This window comes from Temnothorax americanus, unplaced genomic scaffold (genome assembly GCF_048541705.1).
Source record: "Temnothorax americanus isolate GAGA-0224 unplaced genomic scaffold, ASM4854170v1 Scaffold37, whole genome shotgun sequence".
NCBI classification, from domain to species: domain Eukaryota; kingdom Metazoa; phylum Arthropoda; class Insecta; order Hymenoptera; family Formicidae; genus Temnothorax; species Temnothorax americanus.
The window spans coordinates 791,409-815,088 of record NW_027509515.1 but is presented as its reverse complement, the minus strand read 5'-3'; the positions used below and the strand labels follow the sequence as shown (position 1 = coordinate 815,088).

The window sequence follows — 23,680 nt, the reverse complement described above, 5'->3', positions numbered from 1 at the left end:
GCAATAAAGCGTGAACTTATACGTACGAATCGTAAAATCCATATTACGGCCAAAATAATGAGAAAATCGCGCTTTAACTGCGATATATTCGTATAATCAGCAGTATTCAGCAGCATCGCCTTCAAACTGCTACAGAGCGATTTTTTGGAAAAATGGTCAAAATAAATTTTCGAGTTTTTATATCTCCACCGTGTCTCGATCAGTTATTGCTCCTGTCGAGATAATATTCTTATTCCTAATATGATGCTCATTGTGCGCAGAGCCTAAATCTTTTTTACTCCACATTGCATTGGAAGGAAAAAAATGAATTCTGAATTATAGTGCAGTTTTCAACAATAGAAAACAGACCCATTGTGTTACCCGTCGGAAACAGCCGCGGCTACGTAGTTATTCAACGTGCACGTTTTCTGAGAGGCGCTATTATAGTCAACAGATTCCATATTCCATCTAAAACGCCGGCACTCAGCACTCGGCACTCTCGGCACCGGCAGGCTTTATTGTTAATTCTCAGGCTTCTGTCCGACGTTACGTGTGTGACAGTGTCATGTTGTTATTTTAATCATTCAACGCCAAGTTTGGAAAATGCCAAAACGTGCCTGTCCCTTCGAAAGCGACCTGTTGCCGCAGTTGAAAGTGCACGTGGGAGAGAAACAGATGAATAACGGCGTATCCAGCGACCAGCGGATGAGGGATGTCTACGGTAAGTAAGCACCTATTTAGCTCGCTTTGCGCAAAATAATTCGTATACGCTCTCTTTCGAATCTTAACACCTGACTCCGCATACGTTTCCAGATAGGACCCTGAGTTTGCTCAAGGCAGGCGCGAAGGCACTCGCCCATAAGTTGAACACGTCCGCACAAATGGATTCTACAGATCTACCTTCCCCTCAACGTCCGTCACCTTGTAAATTCAGATCTACGGCCAATCTGAAGCAGATGCTGTTGACCGATAAATTACAGCTGAAAACTAGCAACAAACTTGTCAATGTAGGTTGTGGGACTGCCGTTGTGGCACTTGGACCGTCCGGCGGCTTTGCGACCATTTGTTTTTTCTTCCAGGATGTCCAGATAGACCTTTGCGGATGTGGCCGATTGATAGATCGATCTACAGTGAGCGCGTGTTACTATTGCGATCAGGCGCTGTGTCTCACCTGTCAGGCTATGTGCGCCAAATGCACAGAATTGTTCTGTCAGAACTGCTCTGTACCTGTGTAAGTTGTTAGCCATATGTACTTTTGTAAAAGCTTCATATATACCATTTGTAACTGTTTGCGTTGTTCTGTTTCAGATATAACTGCGACGAGCAAATTATGTGTCTTAATTGCTATCGATAGCTGTCAAAGAAGTATTTTTATGCAAAGGTTCCTTTTATATGAAAATTGATATTTATAATTTAACTACTGTTCTACTGTTCTATCCGTGATTTTATGTGCATGTAAATTACATATATCGTTGTTATCGAGAATGTTAAAAAAACCTGGAGAATCTTAGTAATCATAAATTACCTTATATAAACAATATTATGATATAGAATATTTTAATAACTGTATATATAATTTTTACTTATTAATATTTAAACGCTATTTTATACGTAAGAAGGAATTGGTTACAAATATGTTTTAAATAATATTATACAAGAGAGGTTATAAAATGAAAAAAATAAAGCACAAATCTATGCTAAAAAATTTTGTGTATATATATACATACGCATTGTCTTGTATCTTAAATATTAGACGCACATTGTGGTGTCTTACTAAGTATTTGAAAGAAAATATAAATAGTAATATAAAAATTTCTTAATATACGTTTAAAAGTAACACCGTTATTCGCATCTCTTTTTATTTAATGCAAGTTACAATTGCAGCGCTTAAGATTTCTGATATTTCATGTATAATTTATAATAAATATCTTAACAGATCATGATTTTTGTTTCTTTTACTTTCAATCGTTGCAATTCAGTCGAAAAATAAAATGTATAATTTAAAAATGAGTGCGATAAACTTTAAAGATTTTTAAAATTTTTCTAAAATCTCGTGATTTTTAGTTTTATACATTTTATATAAAATAGTTTTGTATTTTGTTTGTTTTAAAATCTATAAAATAAAAAAGGACATACGTAATGTCTTATAATATATAAAACGTATATAAAATATTGCATGTATTTTTAAAAATGTGTAAAACGTAATTTTTTCCATTTACTATTTGAATTAAGTACATCTGCATGTAATAAGATAAAAAACTATTGATAAAACTTGTATCTATTAATTGCAATAAAAAGGAAGTACTGCTATCCTGTTATGAAAACATTCACAGTCAGGTAGATCGGTGTTATTTATACATCTTAATATATAAAGTTTATAAAAATATAACAATCAATTCGTTTAAACATGAATATCACTCAAATCGATTCACGAAGTCTTGTATGAATTATTGGTATTACTTTCGCGATGCAGCTCATTTTTAATGTGACAAGTGAAAATCACTTTATATTATAATAGAATTGTTAGTTGACTATTTTTATACAATTTCTTCTGTTAGCTCCATTATAAAGTAATATTAAAATTATTGGTAACGTTCGATTCATTTGCTGCAAAGTCAACAGAATTGAAATGCTTGTCAGACAGTGCTCATGCAAGATTCACACGGAAGTTATGTCCATAGAGTTTTTCGCGTTTTTACGATAATTCGAAAAATCCACGGCTAAATCAGTTTCATCTGCTTCCTCGCCAAGGAGATGGCCCTCCACCTCGAGTTTTGACTTTCCAAATATTCTGCAAATTGATTTCGTGATGCACAGACATATTAATTTTTATATTAGCTAATTTGTAGCTATCCAAATGGCTGTATGCAACAAAGATTATATATAGCATATTAATACGTTATATTAGTGTCATATTAGTTTTATAAGTGCACTTGAGCAAATGATGTAATGTGTTATATTTTATCGATGATGATGTAATGTGTTAACAGCATGAATAAAAATATGATTTTCTCATGCATTTTCATGTATTTTCTCATGTATTGTCTCATGTACAGTCAAATTCATAATACATTACATTCAACAAATATTTTTTATTACATCCAACACAAATAAGTTCTTTAAATATTCCACAGCAACGACACATGTCATTCATTTCTTTGACAATTTTACTCATTAATTATTTAATTTCACATTCGGTATCATTATAAAGAATTATATTTATAATAAAGATAATTTCAATTAGATAATACATTTCTCTCGCAGATAAGAATATTCTTGTTCTCAGTCTTATATTCTATTGTTAGTAACAAACCAACATTTTTCCCAGAGAATAAACAAAACTTTTGTAACATTTAAAATAAAATCTTTTCGCAGAAAGAATAATTTTGATCAACTTTAGTATCATTATAAAGGAATAATGTAATTTCATACATGAAAAATGTTATAGCTTGATTGAACACATCATGCGTCACATACAGAATGATTCTAAATTATTTAATATCGATATCAATTTCTCTCTTTTTAAGACATTTAAATGAAAAGTTAAGCAAAAATTAGTTTTTTTATACTTTTGAAAAATCGTGAAAATTATCAAGAAAATATGTTTCGGAAGAAAATTATAGTAACTAGATTGAATTAAAATTTAATTATAACATTATATTGAAATTAAATATAATTAAGAATCATCCTGTACAAAAATATCTAAAATATATAAAGTATATTTACATTATTTACAATGACCTGAATTTATCAAATGCGCCCCCTTAATATTTATATGTTATTTACAATTATGTGATATATTAAGCACATAATTATCGATTAGTTATATTTGATTTTGAGTTGTTATTCGCAAACAATAATAATTACACATAATATCGATATTTTAATAAGCGATGAAAGGAAGAGCATAAGTTGCACTATCAAAAATAATTCTGTGTACATGGTTAGTATAAGAAATAAATAATTAATTTTCTCCTATATTTAACATCAATTAACTGTACATAATATTAAGCAACGGAGCTATTTCTATTTTGTAAGAATAACGTATTCTTTTTTTGCCTATAATACCTGGACAGTGTGGACGTTGATCTGTTCATAGCTGATTTATATCTGTTCAGCGAATCGTTTGATCCACGATGGAATGGATCCACTATTATCGTATTCAAATCGTTCGATCGCCCTATGGAATGGGTAAACCTAACTTCTAGGTATCCGGGAGTTTCCAACGTGGCTTTAGTCGGTTTACGATAACTGCAAAAATTTCCAGTATACGTTAAAACATTCTATTGATTATGAAATGAATAACGTAATCTTTCTATCTCTTTATTTCTCTAAGATCATATTAAAAATATTTTAAATCCATGATTAAAAAGTGGTATTAGCTACTTACAGCTTCAATAATAAGGAACTTCCTACTACCGATACGCTACTTAAAGCCATGGCGGCGGAAGACATCCACGGCTGTAGGAAGAAACCAAAGGAGCTAAATACTCCGGCAGCTATGGGAATACCCAGAAGATTGTAGACACTAGCGAATAAGAAATTCAGTCTTATCCTGCGGACCGTTTTCCTCGATAGATCTAAACACGCGATTACATCCAGAAGATCGTTCTGCAAAACATTTGATAGTGCTTTCGTGTAATAACTCGTAGAACACATTACTTTCACTTATTTTGTGCATGACTTACGCGCATCAAAACCACGTCGGCAGCCTCCACGGCAACATCTGTGCCAGACGCGATAGCGATACCGACATCTGATTGAGCTAGAGCCGGACTGTCATTGACACCATCTCCCACCATGGCGACTCTCAAACCCTGTTTTTGCAGTTGCTGAATTTTAGCCACCTTGTGGGACGGTAACATCTCCGCGAAAACTCTGTCGATGCCGACCTACATATTCCCAGGAAGCCAATAAAAACTGATCTAATCATAGAAATCGAATTCAATACAATAGGATCTTGTTATTCCGTACCTGTTTGGCAATCGAAGCCGCGGTTTTCTTATTATCGCCCGTCAAGAGGATCACCTCCAATCCCATTTTCTTCAGGGTATAGACTGCGAGATGTGCCTCGGGCTTTACTGTATCAGCGACACTGATCATGGCGACCAGAAGATTGTTTATCGCGACCAAAACCGTGGTGTGTCCTAGGTTCTCCTCGTTGACCATCCTCTCGTCGACTTCCTGCGGAACGTTGATCGCATTCCGGCGCATCCATTCCCGATTACCGATGCACATCTCGTATATCTCGTCAATCATGTTCGAATCGCGACGCAGAGGCTCCAAAAGTAATTGTAGATTTAACTTTTGCATCTCTTGACGATCGGTTACCGGCTTCTCGACGATCGACAACTTGTCGATGCGCACGTTATTGACATTGTACGTTCCAGTCGACACGTTGTGCGACTGATCCATGTAGTTTATAAGGTTTTCGGATTGCAACGACTCGCCCAGCGCACCTTCCAAATGAGATACCTTACATTTCAAACCGCAGCCGGGAACTGCTTCAAAATTCGTACATTGTCCAGTTTTCGATCCGATTGTGTCCTGCACGTAGCGTACGATCGCTGAAAAAGAAATTAACGATCATTGCGCGGTTCAATGTAAGCGTAACGGTACAGAAAGCATGATGATGTTTACCTGCCGCGATAGGATGTTCGCTGTTTCTTTCTGCCGTGCCGACGACCGTCAGCAACGTCCCCAATGAACAGACCATCTCTTCCACGAACAATTCGATCTTGGTAACAGTTGGAGCACCGTGCGTCAACGTTCCCGTCTTGTCGAAGACAACGCATTTGACTTTGTGCGCGTTCTCCAGCGGCTCGGCGCCCTTGATCAGAATGCCGTTTAGTGCACCTACGCCCGTGCCGACCATGACCGCGGTCGGGGTGGCCAGGCCAAGAGCGCAGGGACAAGCAATCGCGAGTACTGCCAGGGCACTTCGAAAGGCGTATTGAAATATGATCTCCACCCGACTCAAGCCGTGCTTATTGAACTGGTCGTTGTGCGACATGGGCAGCTGCTCGACATTCATGTAGCCGATGATGATCCAAATCACTAGCGTCACTAGGGAGACCACTATGACCAGAGGTATAAAATAGCCGGCTATCTTGTCGGCCAGTTGCTGGATAGGTGCCTTGTTCGTCTGCGCCTCCTCCACCAAGCGAACGATCTGCGCCAGCGTCGTGTGCTCGCCGGTGTGCGTGGCGGTGATCACCAACGATCCGTTCTCATTGATCGAACCGCCGATCACCATCGAGCCTTCCTTCTTTTGCACTGGCATACTCTCACCGGTGATCAGACTCTCGTCGCAGGTCGACTCACCGAACAATACGCGGCCGTCAACAGGCACTTTGGCACCTGGGACCACTTTTAGTATGTCGCCACGTTGCACCATGTCAACGCTTATCGAGCGTTCCGTTAATATTTCTTTGTGGTGTCCTAGCGAAACCAACACTGCATCCGTGGCTTTTAAAGATAACAGTTTTGAGAGAGCTTCGGACGTCTTTCCCTAAAAGCGAAATACATTTTAGCGTTATTTTTGGTTATATTTTTTTATACAAAGGATTCAATCATGGTGAGGTACCTTCGCGACGTGCTCGAGCCATCTTCCCAAACTGATGAAGACCAAGAGCATCGGTGGAGTGTCGAAGAACGTCTGTGGACTGACGTTCTCTTGCATTATCATAGCAGCAGTAAGAACGGCGATAGAATAAAGATATGAGATCGTAGTAGTCATCGAGATTAAAACGTCCATGTTGGTTGTACCATGTCTCAAAGCTTTATAGGCTTGCACATAGAAATACCAGCCACCAAAAAACTGCATAGTAATATGAATAATTAATTCGAAACGCATACAACTGAATATGGTAAGGGTAAATATACTCTCGTTGCGCATACCTGCACCGGCGTGGAGAACACGAAGAGTAACAGATTTTCCCAAGAAAGACCAGGTACTATGCAACACATTTCCTCGTGTGTCTTGTTACCGAACGACATAACTAGCATGAAATATGTCATCGATACCATACTCGGAACTCCGAAAATCAGCGATATGAAGAACGTCCTTCGCCATTTACTTATCTCTTCTCTGCAACACAAGCAATAACCATTAAAAACTCTTGTATATCGCGCGTGCGCGCGACGCGTATATTATTCATATCGCAAATTGTATTTACTTTTGATCCAGGTAGTCCCTATTTTCCTTATCTCGATTGCTAAACAGACTGGCCGTGTAAATACCCAAATTATTGATACATTCGATGATATCTCTGACACCAGTCATTTCCACGTCGTACTTGAACTTGCCCCGCTGCGTCGCTAGAGCGACCATTGCCGATCGTACACCAGGTAGCTTCTTCACGGTCGATTCTATTTTATTTACGCAAGACGCGCACGTCATTCCCATGATCTGAAAGGAATTAAGTCAGGAACGTGCTACGTCTCCACAAAGCTATGCATACGAAGTAGTTATAAATCTTTAACTTTCTACATAATTTTAATTTAAATTTTTTTTTATACCAAGCACGTTCGAGAATTGTGCCGTTATAGACAAGCGGGATTTATTTCCAAAATCCATGCTAAACGAACGAAATTCTGTTTTCAATCAATACTATTAATGTTAATCTAAAAATATACTTTAAATCTTCAACTGTCTTACTTTTAACTCGACTTCGACTTCTTCGGTCCCAAATTCCTCGATTAAAGTCGTAGGAAAACCCAATTCCGATATACAGGAAGCAATATCCGCCGCTTTTATTTTGTCAGGATTGTATGTAACTTCTGCCTTGGCGGCCATCAAAGCAACCAGTATGCTATTTACTCCGTACAGCTTTTTACAATGTTTCTCTATTCCAGTGACATGGTGAGCATGAGTCATACCCTTTTTCATAAACACAAATTAATTCATTATCTAGTTATATTGTTAACACGAGGCGCTACACACTTAACTGGAAAATTTATAAATATATATAGAGTAATATATATATATATATATATATATATATATATATATATATATGAAACATAACGTACAGTTATACGCAAGAAGCACTTTGACAATTGTTTTTTGACATCACCAGCGCCGTTCGCTTGCAGCACCAGCTCCGTCTTCTTCTTCTTTTTATTGATATCAGCATCCAATTGCGATGTCTCGTCCTTCGCTATTTTTACATACGCAGTGAAGCCCATGTCCTCTATATACATTACTATCTGATCGACTGTTACATCACCGCTACTGTAAGAGACTTTGGCTTCTTTATCCTCCAGGCTGACGTTCACGTTCTTTATACCGGGCTTTTCGGAGAGAACATCTACGGCAGAAAATACACATCATGGCCTTATAAGAAATATCAAGGATAAAATATAAAAGATATAAAGGATAAAATGTCAAAGCTTTAAACCAAGAAAACATCAAACGGTTATTACTTTATCATATACGAACAGAGCAATCTTTTTTTCAAGTGAGTGTAAAGATTATATAGACATAACAAATAAGAACCAAGATTTCCTGGTGTCTAATTTTCAGATACTGATGTCACTAATGAACCTTTATGCCGAATCACGCGTCCTGGATTTGTTTTATTTTCATATGTCGACTCACCGGTAATGTTCTTAACGCACGACTGACACGTCATTCCGTCTACGTGTATGTTGCAAGTGCCGGTGGCAGGTATTGAAGAGTTGTTCGCTTTGTTCTCCGCGTTGCCGGATGTCAGGTTGGATGGCAGGCTGGCGGTGTACCCCATGTCCTCGATCGCCTCTGCCAATTCACGGGGTGTGATCTCGTGCGTTTTGTACTCGATGTAGCCGGCTTTCTCCTCCAGAACCACTTTGATACCGACGACGTCGGGCCGATTGCCGATCACCCTTTCGATGTTGTTCGCGCAACTCTGACAGGTCATACCCTCAATGCCGATTTTAACCGTGCTGGTCTCCTGCGCGAGCTGCCACGCTTCCGACGTGCGTAGTGCACGCACCAGGTGCGTGATACCCTTAGAATCGGGGTCGTCGCCATCACTGCAAATTTTCATAGTAAATCAGACATTCTGCAACGTAAGTGTCTCCCGGGTTTATCGCGATAAAGCTGATCGTCGATTTTAATCCGATCTGTTCGTAACAATGTGATCTGATTCATCATTAAAATCCAGTGCAATATGATAAGTAGATCTTATTAAAAAATATATTAATTAATCATATTTTGAACTGAACAATTTCCGGCTTAAAAAAAGGATTTTTAAAAGTAAATCGCATTTTATCTTTCAAATGAAATTATTCTATTTTAATATATTGCTTTAATATAGTACATATACTGTAATAAATTAAGAGACATTTTGAATTTAACAAATAAAGTACAATTTTGTATTTAGATGTTGTTGCTCCTTCTAGCAATGTGTTCCGCGTTTTATTTAAGATAGGCCGAAGATGACGAGACGATGGAGGGATCGTGTACTTATCATTGCGAAATAAATTGCCATAACGGTCTCGTAGTATTTTAAACCAATTAATACTTTGCTTACTGTAGGTAATCTCTTTTACAAACTTGCGCAACATGTTTGACGTGAATGACATGATAAACCGAAGAGATTCCATACTCATCGTTCCGTGAATCAACATCGTAGATAAAAGATGTTACGAAAGTTTCGGGGAGAGATTCGAAAAAGTTACAAATTAACGGCGTGCGCTAGCATAAAACTCTGATATGCAGCACGCAACGATCTGTCGTACCACGTTAGAAGACAATGAACGTCTCAGTCGGCTATCTCTAATTTCAAAAACTCTAGCCTCTTATCTGCTCGTTGATAACAGCAGTATGTCGACACCGCGGAAATAGATTTCTGTAAACTCCACAAACAACGCGTTCAGCGCAAGCTATAATTACTAAACGATACTCCACGAACGCTAAGCAGATGAAATAACTTGCCGGAATACTATAGGTAGATAAGATTATAAATTATAAATTTGAAATACAGAGAGCCCCAAGACTCAACTGAGACGAGCTAATACAAGTTCGTTTTATTTCAATACAAAGATCTCCGAAGCTCAAGCTGTGCTTGCGTTATGTTAATCTAAAAAAAAAGCTTAAGGTGATCTTAAAGCCGTGATCCTAACCGTTTTTTTTTAATTTTTTTCTTAGCATTAATCTTTTAATTGGCTTTATAGAAATGCAAAATTTTTGTCTAGAATTAAAGTACGCATCAAAATCTAGGTCATGGTGGTAGAATTTATATCGAAAACGAAAAAAAATTAATATTTTTTGTTATACGTGACGACCACCACATGTAAATTCGACCACAATAACCTAGATTTTGATGCGTACTTTAATTCTAGACAAGAATTTTGCATTTCTATAAAGCCAATTAAAAGATTAGTGCTAAGAAAAAAACTGAAAAAAACCGGTTAGGATCACGGCTTTAGGATCACCTTAAAAAACTAATGGCTAAAAATCCTAAAACTATTTATTAAAATTGACTAACGTTTATCTATTTCTATATTTTTCCTTGATTCCATTTGGTCTATACAAGGAAAGAGAAAATAAATTAAATCTCCATCAGCAACTTTGTGGAAATGACTTCGGCGGACTGGTTATTCCTTCCCAACACAGGTGCGTAATATTGCACAACAATTAACAATCGCATTTCTCCAAGAGCTTACCATAAAGTATCAACGGCGCCGTAAGTTTTTTTATTAAGGAGAGGCAACCTTTCCTCACCCTTCATCATCAAACGGAGAACCTGAAGTTCTGTATTCAATTCGACTTAATCGTTACGCGCCGCAGTTCCTTATCTGCCTCGAATTAGGCTTTCGAAAATTATCTATTTTCTTTCGTCCGGCACGGTAAATAAGCACGAAAAAAAATAGTCGTATGCAAAAGTTGGGAACAAAGTTACATTCCCGATAAAATGACGCAGGCTTTAGCGAACGTTAATTCAAGCGAACGTTATAGGAGAAAACGTTCTCGTGGTATTTCCGGGAAAATTCGACTTTATTGTCCGTCTGCTTTATTGTCGCGCTCCGATAAGAGCCGCGCGATATAAAATCGTGATTCGATTTTAACCAAAGAGTTAGCAAGCCGGGCCGAATCTCCTATCGATTCGCTGTTCCACCATGGAAACTCCAACGTCGAACTATCGTCCGAACTATTATCCGAACATTTCGAGCAGTCAGAAGCCTGGCGAAAAGAACGATCCAGAGAAACGCGCGATCGTATCGCGATCGGTCTTCCCCTGTAAAAATACGATTTTTTGCCGCGCGGCAGAAACGTGGACGTTCGTCGATTGCGATTTTTACGAGCGAGTTGGAGACGGCGAACAAGTGGGGAAGACGCGGCACCAAAATGTTATGCGATACTCGACGCGAATTGATATCACCGAGCGACTGATAACTTCGGTAATCGCCTGTCCCACAATCGGTTGCTCACGGATCACCTTTTTGCCCACGGCACACTTCTTCAGACGTTCGACGGAGAGGATAAAAGCCGGACGATCGCTCGTGATATCGGCTGATACGCGGACCAGCACGACATACGTGACAATGCCGAGCCGAAGACGCGGAAGAATCGCTCGATGAAGAGCCCAAATACTTGAAGTTCCATGGAGCGTTAAGGAATGATCAGGGGCAAATTGATTTCGCCACCGCAGACGAAGAACAAACTTCCTCTTGAGCATTTTCTTTGCCCTCTTTGAATCTCGAAAAAAGAAATTTCAATTTATGGTAGAAATTTATATTGATTTACGTCTCATATACACGTGATAGAACGATAATAATACATTTAAAATAATAATAGTTATATATATTATCTTTATCCAATTATTCCAAATTACTTTTAGGGTCGAATTGATTTCGCCACAAATAAAGAAACGAACTTTCCTTCGAGTGTTTTCCTTGCCCTCTTTGAATCTCGAAAAAATAATTTTCGATTTATGGCCAAAATCCACAAGGTTGTGCCTTTATATTTGTGTTTCACATGACGATAATAATACATCTAAAATAATAATAATTGTATTATATCTTTATCCAATTATTTCAAATTACTCTTGATTACATCCGTCATATGTGATTTTCACGTCTTATAAGTTAACGGAACAAAGTGAGCAGAATCGATTCTAATTAATATTTTTATTTGTTGCTCATTTGTTGCTAAAAAGTTGCCAAAGAAAAAAATTTGTTGCTCTGTAAGTTTTCTTAAAAAACAATGTTCCGCTAGAAGAAGATTAAGTTAGCGTGACAATATACATATAATAACAAAATTACACATAACAATAACGTAAGAATTTGTTGCTAATTTGTTGCCAATTTGTTGCTCGCAAAATAAGTGTAAACAATAGCGGAAAACCTCAGAGTGCGGAGTTATAAAAGTAAAATATCAGAAAAAAATTTGTTGCTCGTTTAAATTTGGTACTGGCGTATTGTCTGAATTTGTTGCTCTCGAAATATCCGAGTTCCGAATTTGTTGCTTGCAAAATAAGTATAAACAATAGCGGAAAACCTCAGCGTGCAACTAGTTACAAGAGTAAAGTATTAGAAAAAAATTAGTTGCTCGTTTGGTACTGTTTGGACCTATTGTCTGAATTTGTTGCTCTCGAAATATTCAAGTTTTGAATTTATTGCTTGTTGTAAAAAGAATTTGCTCGCTGTATTAAAAGCTGGACCTCTAACACAGTCTTTTTATACGGCAGATTTGATAGTCGAAAATAGGAAAAAAAAATATACACTTTTAGCTGTGATAGATTATAAAGGACCACATCATACTCGAAGATCAAGTCAACAACTAGGACATTTCACAACATGATGTCTTCGTCCAAATAAGACATGGATGCTGTATGATGACTTAAGGGGGTTGTCGTGCTGAAATATCAGCAAAAAGTATAAACGCGCGCTTACGGTTCTCCGCGTATTCCCCTTCTCCACTTTAAAGACTGGATTTTCTAGAGCAACTGTACACGCACACATAGACGTGGCCTGTCCATGTACTCTCTCCGCGCACGCGTGTAAAAAATTTCGGATTTGGCAACGCTGCGTAAATTGACGTTTAGAAAAAATGTCTGGAAAACCGCGTTCAAAACGTGGAAGGTTCGTTTCAAAGAAAAAGGCTGAACGAGTGAAAAAAGCTGTAGAAAATAGCGTAGCAGCCAGAAAAAGCAAAACCAATAAAAGTACCAGGCAAGAAAGCGATGATGAGGGGAATCATATTGTTAACCTTAAAAGTATGGGCCAAGCACTACACTGCTGTGCTTGCAAAGAAGTTTTGAGTTTAGATAATATAAATAATGAAGTGCGCAAAGGACTTTTCTCAATACTTCATATTAAGTGCCATAAATGTGGAATTCAAAATGAGGTTAACACTGGTAAGAAAGTTGACTTAGATGGCCACTGTTACACAAATGTGAATCTTCAAGCTGTCCTTGGTAAGATATGAGTTTTTGCTTGCAATTAATTATAACAAATTTTTCTGTTTTATTTAATAATATTTTATGTTATCACTATAAATAAAAAAATTTGTTTGTAGGTGCGATGCATTCTGGTCTTGGATGTACTGGTTTGAACAAAATTCTTGCATGCCTCAATATTCCAGTCATAACAATGGATATGTTCAAAAGATATGAAAGAAAAGTCGGATTAGCCATCGAAAAAGCAGCTGTAGAAAGTTGCCAAAAAGCAGCGTTAGAAGAAAGGCACCTTGTGATAAAGAACACTCAAGAGCTTTGTGATAATTTGTAAGAATTATCATTTNTTTTGTATGAGAATATTTGTAAATTTTATATGCACATTTTTGAATATTCTTTTGGTTAATTGAATTATATATTTATACTGAATTGTAGCTGCGATTTAACTTTTTAATTGTATATTGAATTGTATATTATTGCTTAATTTATAATACATCAATAATGGATTGATATTTAGCTGGGATAAACCTTTATATTTTATATTTAATTGAATTTATGTATTTTACTTGTCATTAAAAAATAAAAACAAACATTACTTAGATTTAAAAAAATAAACATGATTTTTTTCCTTAATATATAGCCATAATTCAAATACGGTTTTTATTTTATTTATAGACCAGCCGACATTGTTCGCGATCTTTATCCTTACCTAACGATTCTTCAATCCTCTAATCAAAGAAGTCCTGAATTTGACCAAGCATGCAGTAGTATTGTAAACATCATAGTTTCGTACGACATGGGCTGGAGTAAAAGAGGCAACGGTCGCAGTTATGACAGTCTGAATGGTTATGCAGCAATAATTGGATTTTTAAGTCATAAAGTTTTAGATTATACAACACGAAATCGCAAGTGTTACAAATGTGATATAGGACATTCGAAAGATGACCACGATTGTCGAGAGAATTTTGAAGACAGTACAAAAGCGATGGAAGCGGACGCCGGAGCGCAATTGATCAATCGAAGTAAAATTCTTCAAGAAAATAATTTAAATGTTGGAGTTTTGATCGGTGACGAAGATAGTAGTACGATTGCCGCAATACGAAAAGAAAGTGGCAAAGTCATTCATAAATTGGCCGATAAAAATCATTTAGTTAAAAATTTTGTAAGTGAATTGTACACACTATCGAATTCCTTCAAAGAATTAAAAAAAAGTGGTGTTATAAATCATTTAAAAAAATGTTTCACGTACGCGATTGCTCAACAAAAAGGACGAACTGCAGACCTTGCTTCTGCAATAAGAAACATCCCGGATCATGTATATAATAGTCACGAGAATTGTGGCGAGTGGTGTAAGCGATGTGACGATAACACACAGCAAACTATTGTATTGAAAGATGAAAGTTTATATTTAAGTCTTCGAGAATTATTTGAAAAATATGCAAATAATGCTGCAAAATTTAGCGTTGTCGCATCCAGTCAGGCAAATGAAAGCCTAAATAGCATGATAGCTTGTAAAGCACCAAAGATGAGATGTTACAGTAAATCGCAGTCTGCGGATTTTAGAGTCGCTAGTGCTGTTTTAAGTAAAAATGAAGGTGATCAAGGAATAATAAGGGTTACACAATTATTAGGTTTACAAGCAGGTAAATATACATCAGCATATTGCCTAAGAAGTGATAAACTTAGAATAATAAAGTCATCTAGAAAAGTTACGAGAGAGTCGAAATTGAGGCGTATTCAGTTAGCAGCAAACAGACAAAATTTACGAAAGAAAAAAGAAAGAAGAGAAGGTATTACATATAAGACTAACTGTGGGATAGAGATGACGAGCGAAAAAATAAGCATTGAAGAAAAGGTTGATGATAGAAGTACAAATAATACGACTAAAATAATTTATTTTGATTTAGAAACAGCAGGCTTTGAAATAGAAAGTGATATATTACAAATAGCAGCAATATCCGAAGCTTTTGAATTTAATGTATACATTTTACCTAGTCAAGCGATTCCTATTCATGTAACCAAAATCAATTCTTTACATAATAAAAATGGAGATTTATATTTCAAGAATAAAAAAGTTGATGCCGTTACGCTTGAAAATGCATTACTCGCGTTCTCAGAGTTTATAAATATTGTATCTCCATCTTGTTTGCTTGTTGCGCACAATGCTCGTTTTGATGTTCCTCGATTACTAAATGCAATTACAAACTGTAAAATCCAAGACAGGTTTCAAATTGTAACTGGGTTTTCAGATACGTTAAAATTGTTTAAAACAGTGTATCCATTCCGTAAAGGCCCAGGTGCCTTTAAATTAATCAATTTAGCACAAGATCTGCTTGAAACTCAGAGTCCTGGATTTTTCCATGAAGCTTTATTTGACGTTCGTGTATTACAACAACTTGTAAAGGTTACTTCCAAAGAAACAGACTTATTCATTTTTGAAAAGAAGTTTGAGAAAGCAATCGAAGAAAACAAAATCAACAAAATTATCAATCATAAAGTATTGGAATTGGCTCCTTTTAAAAACATCGTTTCTCGTGATATAATTAAAAAAATAGCTGTCGCAGGGATAACATTCCAAAATTTAAAATCAAAATTTTCAAATGAAGGAGAAGATGAAGTAATCAAGTTTCTTTCCAAATGTGATAGTAGCCGTAAGCCTCTAGTAACTAAGAATAAAAAAGTTCTGACGAAAATAATTGGTTGTTTAAAAATATGTTAAATGTTTATAAATAATATTTTTAAATGTTTTTAAATGTTCATAAATAAAAATATTAATATATTATTTATTGTAAAACTACTCTGGTATATTTATTTGATATCCTCATCTTTTCATGCACTCATATTTTATTCGAATTATTCGTTAATACTCGTAATAACCTAATGTTACTATAAATCAATTCAACAAAAAGATTTCTATTGCATAAATCTCCTCAATTTTCATTTATGTAGCCAGCAAAATCCGGAATTCGTCAATTCATAATGTTATTGACAAACAAAAAAAAATATATTTCGTCGGTACACACTATACTCAAAGAGTATAGTGTGATTTACGCGCGATGTCTGCTGGGCCGCCAACGTTGCCACGTCACCACAGCGCTTCTCTTTGCGCATTTTTCAGGCATCATGATAACGTACTTTTACTTATAATATCTCAACAACGAATATGGATTGCTCTATACGAGTTTCTGCTATTCGATATTATTGAATATCATTAATAACATATTAGTTTTTCAAAACAATGACAGTTTTGGTGGAGATGTTATAAGCGAAAATGTGGCTCTCGCGGCGACCTTTCCATAAAAGCCCATGTTAAAAAGCGCAACTTCCACAATGAATATCTCGAAAACGAATATGGATTGTCTATCTCAAATTTGGAGACGTAATGTATGTAAGGTTTATTAATACATACGCGAAGTTTAGAGAAATCGACAATATTTTTATATTTCACGACAACCCCCTTNACAGAAAAAGAACAAAGAAAACCTGATACTTATAAAACAGATCCTCAGTTACTAATATATGTATTGAATAAACATGAAACATAAATTCTAATAACTTTTTATTCCACATACACCACAGACACATACATAATTTCCTTTATACGTTTTACTCTAACAATAAGGATACAAAACTGATTTTTTGTAACTGCATGCTGACAACTCTGCTGTTATTTACATTTATTTTGCAAGCAATAAATTCAGAACTTGGATATATCCAGAGCAACCAATACGTCAGTACCAAATTTAAACGAGCAACAAATTTTTTTCTAATACTTTACTCTTGTAACTAGTTGCACGCTGAGTTTTTCCGCTATTGTTTATACTTATTTTGCAAGCAACAAATTCGGAACTCGGATATTTCGAGAGCAACAAATTCAGACAATACGCCAGTACCAATTTAAACGAGCAACAAATTTTTTTCTAATACTTTACTCTTGTAACTTGCTGCACGCTTAGCAACAAATTAGCAACAAATTCTTACGTTATTGTTATGTGTAATTTCGTTATTACATGTATATTGTCACGCTAACTTAATCTTCTTTTAACGGAACATTGTTTTTTAAGAAAACTTACAGAGCAACAAATTTTTTTCTTTAGCAACTTTTTAGCAACAAATGAGCAACAAATAAAAATATTAATTAGAATCAATTCTGCTCACTTTGTTCCGCTAACTTATAAGACGTGTGATTTTCCATCAAATGGGGTTGTGTCTGCGCAAATTATGGTACAATTACAGAAACATAATTACGAATTACGTAATTTGCACTGTTTACAATCGTAATAATATTTCCCGGCGACTGAATCCCTCGGATTGAATATAATAAACGTAAAAGATACAAACGCCATCATTAGACGCGTCATATTCTTCAGACGTATGAGCGCGAGTGTCTCTTAACTGCCGAACAATGTGGCGTTTTATCGCGACGGAATATTAAATTGAACGGAGGGCACGTGTACGCTATAAATCGAGCATGATCGACGGCAGACCCGACACGCCGCCAGACAAGGACGTGCATCTTGGCGATTTTATGTCGCAAAATACTGCTAACGCAACGGTAAATTCTGACACGGGTATCGGTCACGCGCAACTATATATCTTGTATCCACAAGTCGCACGACACTATATAGCGATCTTAATTCTAACACGCGTGATTTGCGTGAAAGTTACTCGTTCAGGTAAAAGGCTTTCTGCTCGTGGTAAACTTTCGTTTGGCAAGCTAGACGCATAATATATGCATGCGGACTGTAGAAGGAACTTAATGAAGATCCCAATACGTACTAATTAGGTTTTAATGAAGAAAAATCTCGCTGATATCGTGTTATTATATAGCCTGTAATATAGTCGGATTCAAGAAAGTGAATCGTCGATTTGCTAGAGATAATTTCGATATGGCAAAGAAATAAGCGTATTAATTCTTTCTTTCGGATTTTGAAACATCGGTTAGCATCATGTTATACTTTAAAAATTCTCTTCGAAAGTAAATCAAATATTCTTGAGTCTCTTAGAATGTATTTGTTAAGGGGGTTCGACTATTAGGTCAAATCCAACTTACAGATTTGAAATTGTTGTGTAGTCTTGGAATGTATATGATCTTACCGTGTGTGAAATTGCAAAACGATTTACCGTCGCGTTTCTGAGATATTCGCTTTAAAAGTTCGCTTTAAAGTTACAGAAATTGTGCATACATATATACATAGATATACTCCCCATGTAAATATCATATCATATCATATATCTCTGCTTCTGTGTACGGTAAAAGTGAATAAAATTTTTATGGCACACTTCTGTGACATCGAGAATCGCGCAATCACGGTTTTTTAATTTTTTAAGTTGGATTTTTTTCAATTTTTAAATGATTTATTTAAACAATATCAAGTATAAAAAATAGGACAAAATTGCGATTTATCTACTTTTTCTGTCCCAATAATAACATGTTGTTTATGAATTATTTCTGAGACTAGCTTTACACTGTTTAATCATAAAAACAAAAAAATTATAGTATATATAGGAAACAGTCAAACCTCCTTAAGCTTGAAAGTTTTTCGTTAATTCTGCTATCTTTGCCATTATTAAAGGAATTAGGCATGGCAAAGATAACAGAATTAATACTTATATGATATTTGCGATTTAATACTCGTGCAATGATGACGATACTTGTTATCATATGCGCGATACATATTTAGAGGCGTGAAGTTCTCACAGTAATATAGCCCTAGAAAATCGACGATTCAATTTCTTGGGTCCGATTCTATGCATAAACAATAATTTTACGTACTGACCCATCAAGCAATCTTATGTTTTCACACGATATCGAGTGCTCCACCTCGTTCGTCATCGTCATATCCTTTAGATTGCGATACGCCAGTTTAACCCGATGCACCAACGGACCCCTGAACTTCACCATCTCGTGTTATAGATTAAACGGCGCGATACAACGTCAATTTTTTGTGCTCGTCGAGTAAAATTGTGATACTTATTTTGTCACATCAAGTTATCACTCATTTCACATTTTTCCCGACTAACTAAGAGTTCAATAATCCTAAGAGGTAGGTAACACAGTAATCATCACAGTAAATATCGCGTATACATCGCTACAAAAGAGGAACCTTATGTGAGCAGGAGGTAGCGATAATTTGCTGAAGTAATCGTCATTACTCTTCCGCGAGTCTAAAGAAGCACCGAACTCGACAATAAAGTCACGCTAAGTTTCCATATTCATTGTCGTTATCGCAACGAACAACGGTAACACTCTTTAAATCAGTTGTCCACATGGTGAAAATACTATATCCACAGCCGTAAAAAAATAATCGTCTGCGTAAAAATATATTTTCTGATCGTATAATGATCAAGGATTCAAAATACGTAAGGCACGGCGAAAACGTCAATCTCATCGCGGCACGTTATACGAAAATGGTGCATGTTTAACGGATATAAACCGAGAGTGAATATTCAGAGGACCAGGTGAGTCAGGCTACCTGTGCCGACTGCTCGGGGCAAACTCGGACGAGAGAGAAAGGCATGCTCCAGATAGCGATTCCGTCGAGCGAGATTGAAGGGGGATTTCGTGACACTCGTGCATGTGCGTCGCGAAAGGAAAGAGAGAAAAAGAAATTATCGCGTGTCTTATTCCGATAATGCGAGAATATCAAGTGACTTGACATTCCGACACCCAATTTCAGAAGAGTATTAAAGTTTCTATCGGACGGGTTTTTTTTTTTTTTTTTTCCAAGGCGACGGCGCGTCCTCTGATACTCCAATAATTCCTCTGAATTTGGGTGTCGGAATTTCAAGTCACTCGATATTCTCGCATTATCGGAGTAAGATACACGATAAATAATTTCTTTTTCTCTCTTTCTTTCTATCACGTGCGTGATCTCGCTTAACATCTATTAAACCACAAACCGCATATAACGCGTGAATCGCAATGTAACGCGCTCGCGTTTAACAAAGTATATAAGAATGGTCGTGAGGACTAATTCAATTTTGCTGTCTGCCCTCGGAATTCAGCTCTAAAAAAGGAGCGTCAGATGTTGCGCCACGTTGATAGATCTTCAGAAAATAAAATGCGACAAAAGATAATTGTAGGAAATTAATGACCGGAATGAAGCGTGACTCATTTAGTCAGATGTCGATCGAGAGGAACTCGAATCCTTCCGTTAACAACACAACTTACCCGGTATAAGGTGTCTCGATTAACACGTTGTATTTCCACGCGTTCTTAGAATTTCGTGCCATTTCTCGTCGCACGTTAGTCGGAAAATTCCCCCGAATCTTCTACGAATGTCTCCCAATGCACGTATTCCCACAATTCAGATCTGACACATTCCTCCGTTTGCTAAAATTATATTACTTTTGCCTTTTCGTTATTTTAGCCGCACTTGGTACTCGTCGAAACGAGTCGCGTTACAATTAATGAGACTTCATAATGAAGAGCTGTCACAGATCTCAAGTGGATTCGAACGCGCGCCGATATTGGCTCCGGACGATTCTGTGCACGCGACAACACGGAGGACAACCAGGCACCTGTTAATACATCCACGTTGCATATTCTGCGATCGAACGGATTCGGATCAAATGCGACGATCTACAGGGCTCCAGTTTCGATATTTGATCGGTCCTCCGGTTACAGCGTGACGCTGCACAGATACCTTCGCAATCATGTTATTAAACAATATCATGTTCTCGTGCTCGTGCTTCTAAACTATGTTGTTCAACGAAAGAATTCGACTACCGTGTTAAACCGATCGAAAGCTTCAATTTTGTTTTCACTCAGTTCAAGTCGGAAAATATTCATGTAAAAAATGAATCTCACTCACCTTTTACGACGTTTGGGCTTGACACCTCTACCATCACTTCCTTTCTCTGCAAGTAAATTTCAGTAAACAATAACTTATAATGTAAATTAATAAACAGTATTTTTGTATAATTATGATTAATGACAAAAGTATATAACCGAATATTTTTAAAGGACGTTCAGCCAATATATTTATTTTTCCTCTGTTATCTGTCATTATTATCACAATCTACGTTCAAGTTTTCGAAGACGGGAGACAAAGATTTGAATCATATATCTTTTATTTTCAGTTGTCTAGACATGCTAAACGATTCATGCGATAATTTGAACAATACCATACTTTTCACTCTTCATAATAGCTTTCTTGATAGTTTAAGAAAATCAACAATGAAGTTAAACCGAAGGTGTTTACGTACAAAGTATATTGGCGAATAAACGCACTCTGTGTGTGTGTTAAAAATGTGACCTACTTGTACCACTAGCAGTTCTGCTTGGTTAGGACATTGACAACGAAATTTCTACAACAAATCTCTTCTTTCGGCTGTGACTTAAGACTGCAGTGTAAAAGTTCAAATTGCAAGCCTCTTGCGACTTGCGACGACATGGATTGCTTGAGACCAAAGTAGAGCGACCTTTAAATGACACACGGTATTGTTCAAATCATCGCATGATTCATTTAGCATGTCTAGACAACTGAAGATAAAAGCTATATGATTCAAATCTTTGTCTCCCGTCTTCGAAATCTTGAACGTGGATTGTGATAATAATGACAAATAACCGAGAAAGAATAAATATATTGATTGAGCATCCCTTAAGAATATTCGGTTACTTTCTTTCGTTATCAGTCTTCACTCTTCACAACACTGGAACAGAGAGTGCGTGATTACGTCTGATTGTGAAGTATAGGCAGCTCGACGCTCGACGTACCTTCATCCCTTTGTGCCCGTGAAGGGTCAGCACCGTTCTGAGGCTCCATCACCTTCGCCGCTTCCATTCTTCTCCGTAATCAGACGAGGTTCGGGCGCGTTAGAGAGAATCATGCCAACTGACTGCTCGTCCCTTCAGCGCCCGCGCGCACACATCGGCAAGGATCCGCATACGACGCGCGGCTCGTGGAGGAGAGTTGTGCACGCAGCACGCACAACGCACAACGCACAACGAACAGGTCCACCCGGTCTCCACCGTTCGATTCCCGCGGCAGTCGGCACCTCGCGCGGTTTATAACCTAAATGTGTCGCCTCGCGCTCTCCGTGAACGGTCAACGGAGAGCCCTCCTCGGGAGTTGGGATGAGCGCGTCGCTCGCCGAGCGCGAGCGCGACTATCCCGCGTCGACGGGCGGATTAATCGGCCGCGAGGACGGGGAGCACGCACCGGAGACGGAGACGGAGACGGAGACGGATAACAGCCAACAACGGGTACGCACGGCACGCAAGTTGACGCCGTTAACGGCGTTGACGCAAGTTCCGCGAGGCACGCACCCAGAGATAGGAACTCTAGCTGATCAGCTGATGGCGCTGATTCCGCCATCTGTGTTCACCGACGTATACTAAAAATGAGAGAGAGAGAGAGAGAGAGAGAGAGAGAGAGAGAGAGAGAGAGAGAGAGAGAGAGAGAGAGACAGAGCACAGAGCACACAGCCACACAGCTGAGCGCACAGCAGACAGCAGACATTGGCTGTCTGAGTGATGCGACATCGCGTTAAAAAAGATCGATTTTCATAATCGATTAATTTTAGCAAAGAAGAATTTACGAATCGATTAATCGGAGTAAAATGAATCGATTATGAGAAAATCAATTAAAAATCGGGTTCTTATCTGAAGATTTTAAAGCCATTATATATATATATAGAGTTTTACAGAAATGATAACCATATAAAGTACTGTTTAATTATAATGTAAAAATTTAAATAAAGATCAAGAATTATTGACTGCAATCAAAGGTTTCTAATAATAAATTAAATGTAATTGCAACACGCTATAAAACTTTAATTTATTTCATTGCACATTTAATAAACTTAAATCATCGCTGTAGATGCAGTATCAATATCTATACTCGCTTCAATTACGAAATTATTTTCGGAGCATTCGCTTTAATCACATCTGGATAATTGCATCCCAATGTACGTCCTAATATTGGTTGAAATATATTTGCAAATAATTATTTTTGAATACATATTTTCACAGGAAAATATACATATACTTAAGGGGATCCATTACTTGCAAATATATTTCGCCCAACACTACTATACCGATACTCCAGTCTAGAACGGGCATAATGGAGAGTTGTCTAATATCTGTTTGATGACTTCACTGGCAAACTGTTTTATTTAGTTTGCCAGTGAAGTAATCAAACAGATAATCAGAACAGTATAGTAGGCACTTTGTATAGATTTTTTTGACAGGATTCCTGCGTGGAGTCTAATGACTGGCCTATAAACGACCGATACTACTATGCCACCTCATTAATTGGCGAATGCACACAGACACACTTCTCGCATGAAAATAACGTACAAACATAATC

At 37.1% G+C, this 23,680-nt stretch overlaps 3 protein-coding genes across 4 annotated transcripts; 2 read left to right on the top strand and 1 right to left on the bottom strand.

Annotated features, from left to right (window-relative positions):
- The first annotated feature begins 431 nt into the window (after window positions 1-431).
- LOC143902042 (apoptosis regulatory protein Siva) lies at window positions 432-1,682 on the top strand. Its single transcript, XM_077414742.1, has 4 exons — window positions 432-700; window positions 793-986; window positions 1,059-1,210; window positions 1,288-1,682. The coding sequence occupies exons 1-4, from the start codon at window positions 583-585 to the stop codon at window positions 1,331-1,333; spliced, it is 510 nt and encodes a 169-aa protein (XP_077270868.1). The 5' UTR covers window positions 432-582; the 3' UTR covers window positions 1,334-1,682.
- Atp7 (copper-transporting ATPase 1) lies at window positions 1,673-22,595 on the bottom strand. 2 transcript variants are annotated; one of them, XM_077414732.1, is made up of 14 exons: window positions 22,087-22,595; window positions 21,182-21,227; window positions 8,582-8,997; window positions 8,014-8,291; window positions 7,640-7,861; window positions 7,158-7,390; window positions 6,880-7,069; window positions 6,566-6,799; window positions 5,620-6,490; window positions 4,954-5,546; window positions 4,668-4,871; window positions 4,370-4,590; window positions 4,048-4,230; window positions 1,673-2,770 (listed from the first exon to the last, which is right to left on the bottom strand). In XM_077414732.1, the coding sequence occupies exons 1-14, from the start codon at window positions 22,151-22,153 to the stop codon at window positions 2,638-2,640; spliced, it is 3,891 nt and encodes a 1,296-aa protein (XP_077270858.1). In that variant the 5' UTR covers window positions 22,154-22,595; the 3' UTR covers window positions 1,673-2,637. The 2 variants fall into 2 exon arrangements, with proteins under 2 accessions (XP_077270858.1, XP_077270857.1); XM_077414731.1 differs by lacking the exons at window positions 21,182-21,227; window positions 22,087-22,595 and adding an exon at window positions 19,145-20,045.
- LOC143902034 (uncharacterized) lies at window positions 12,803-16,335 on the top strand. Its single transcript, XM_077414733.1, has 3 exons — window positions 12,803-13,385; window positions 13,487-13,694; window positions 14,040-16,335. The coding sequence occupies exons 1-3, from the start codon at window positions 13,019-13,021 to the stop codon at window positions 16,081-16,083; spliced, it is 2,619 nt and encodes an 872-aa protein (XP_077270859.1). The 5' UTR covers window positions 12,803-13,018; the 3' UTR covers window positions 16,084-16,335.
- Window positions 22,596-23,680: the final 1,085 nt, after the last annotated feature.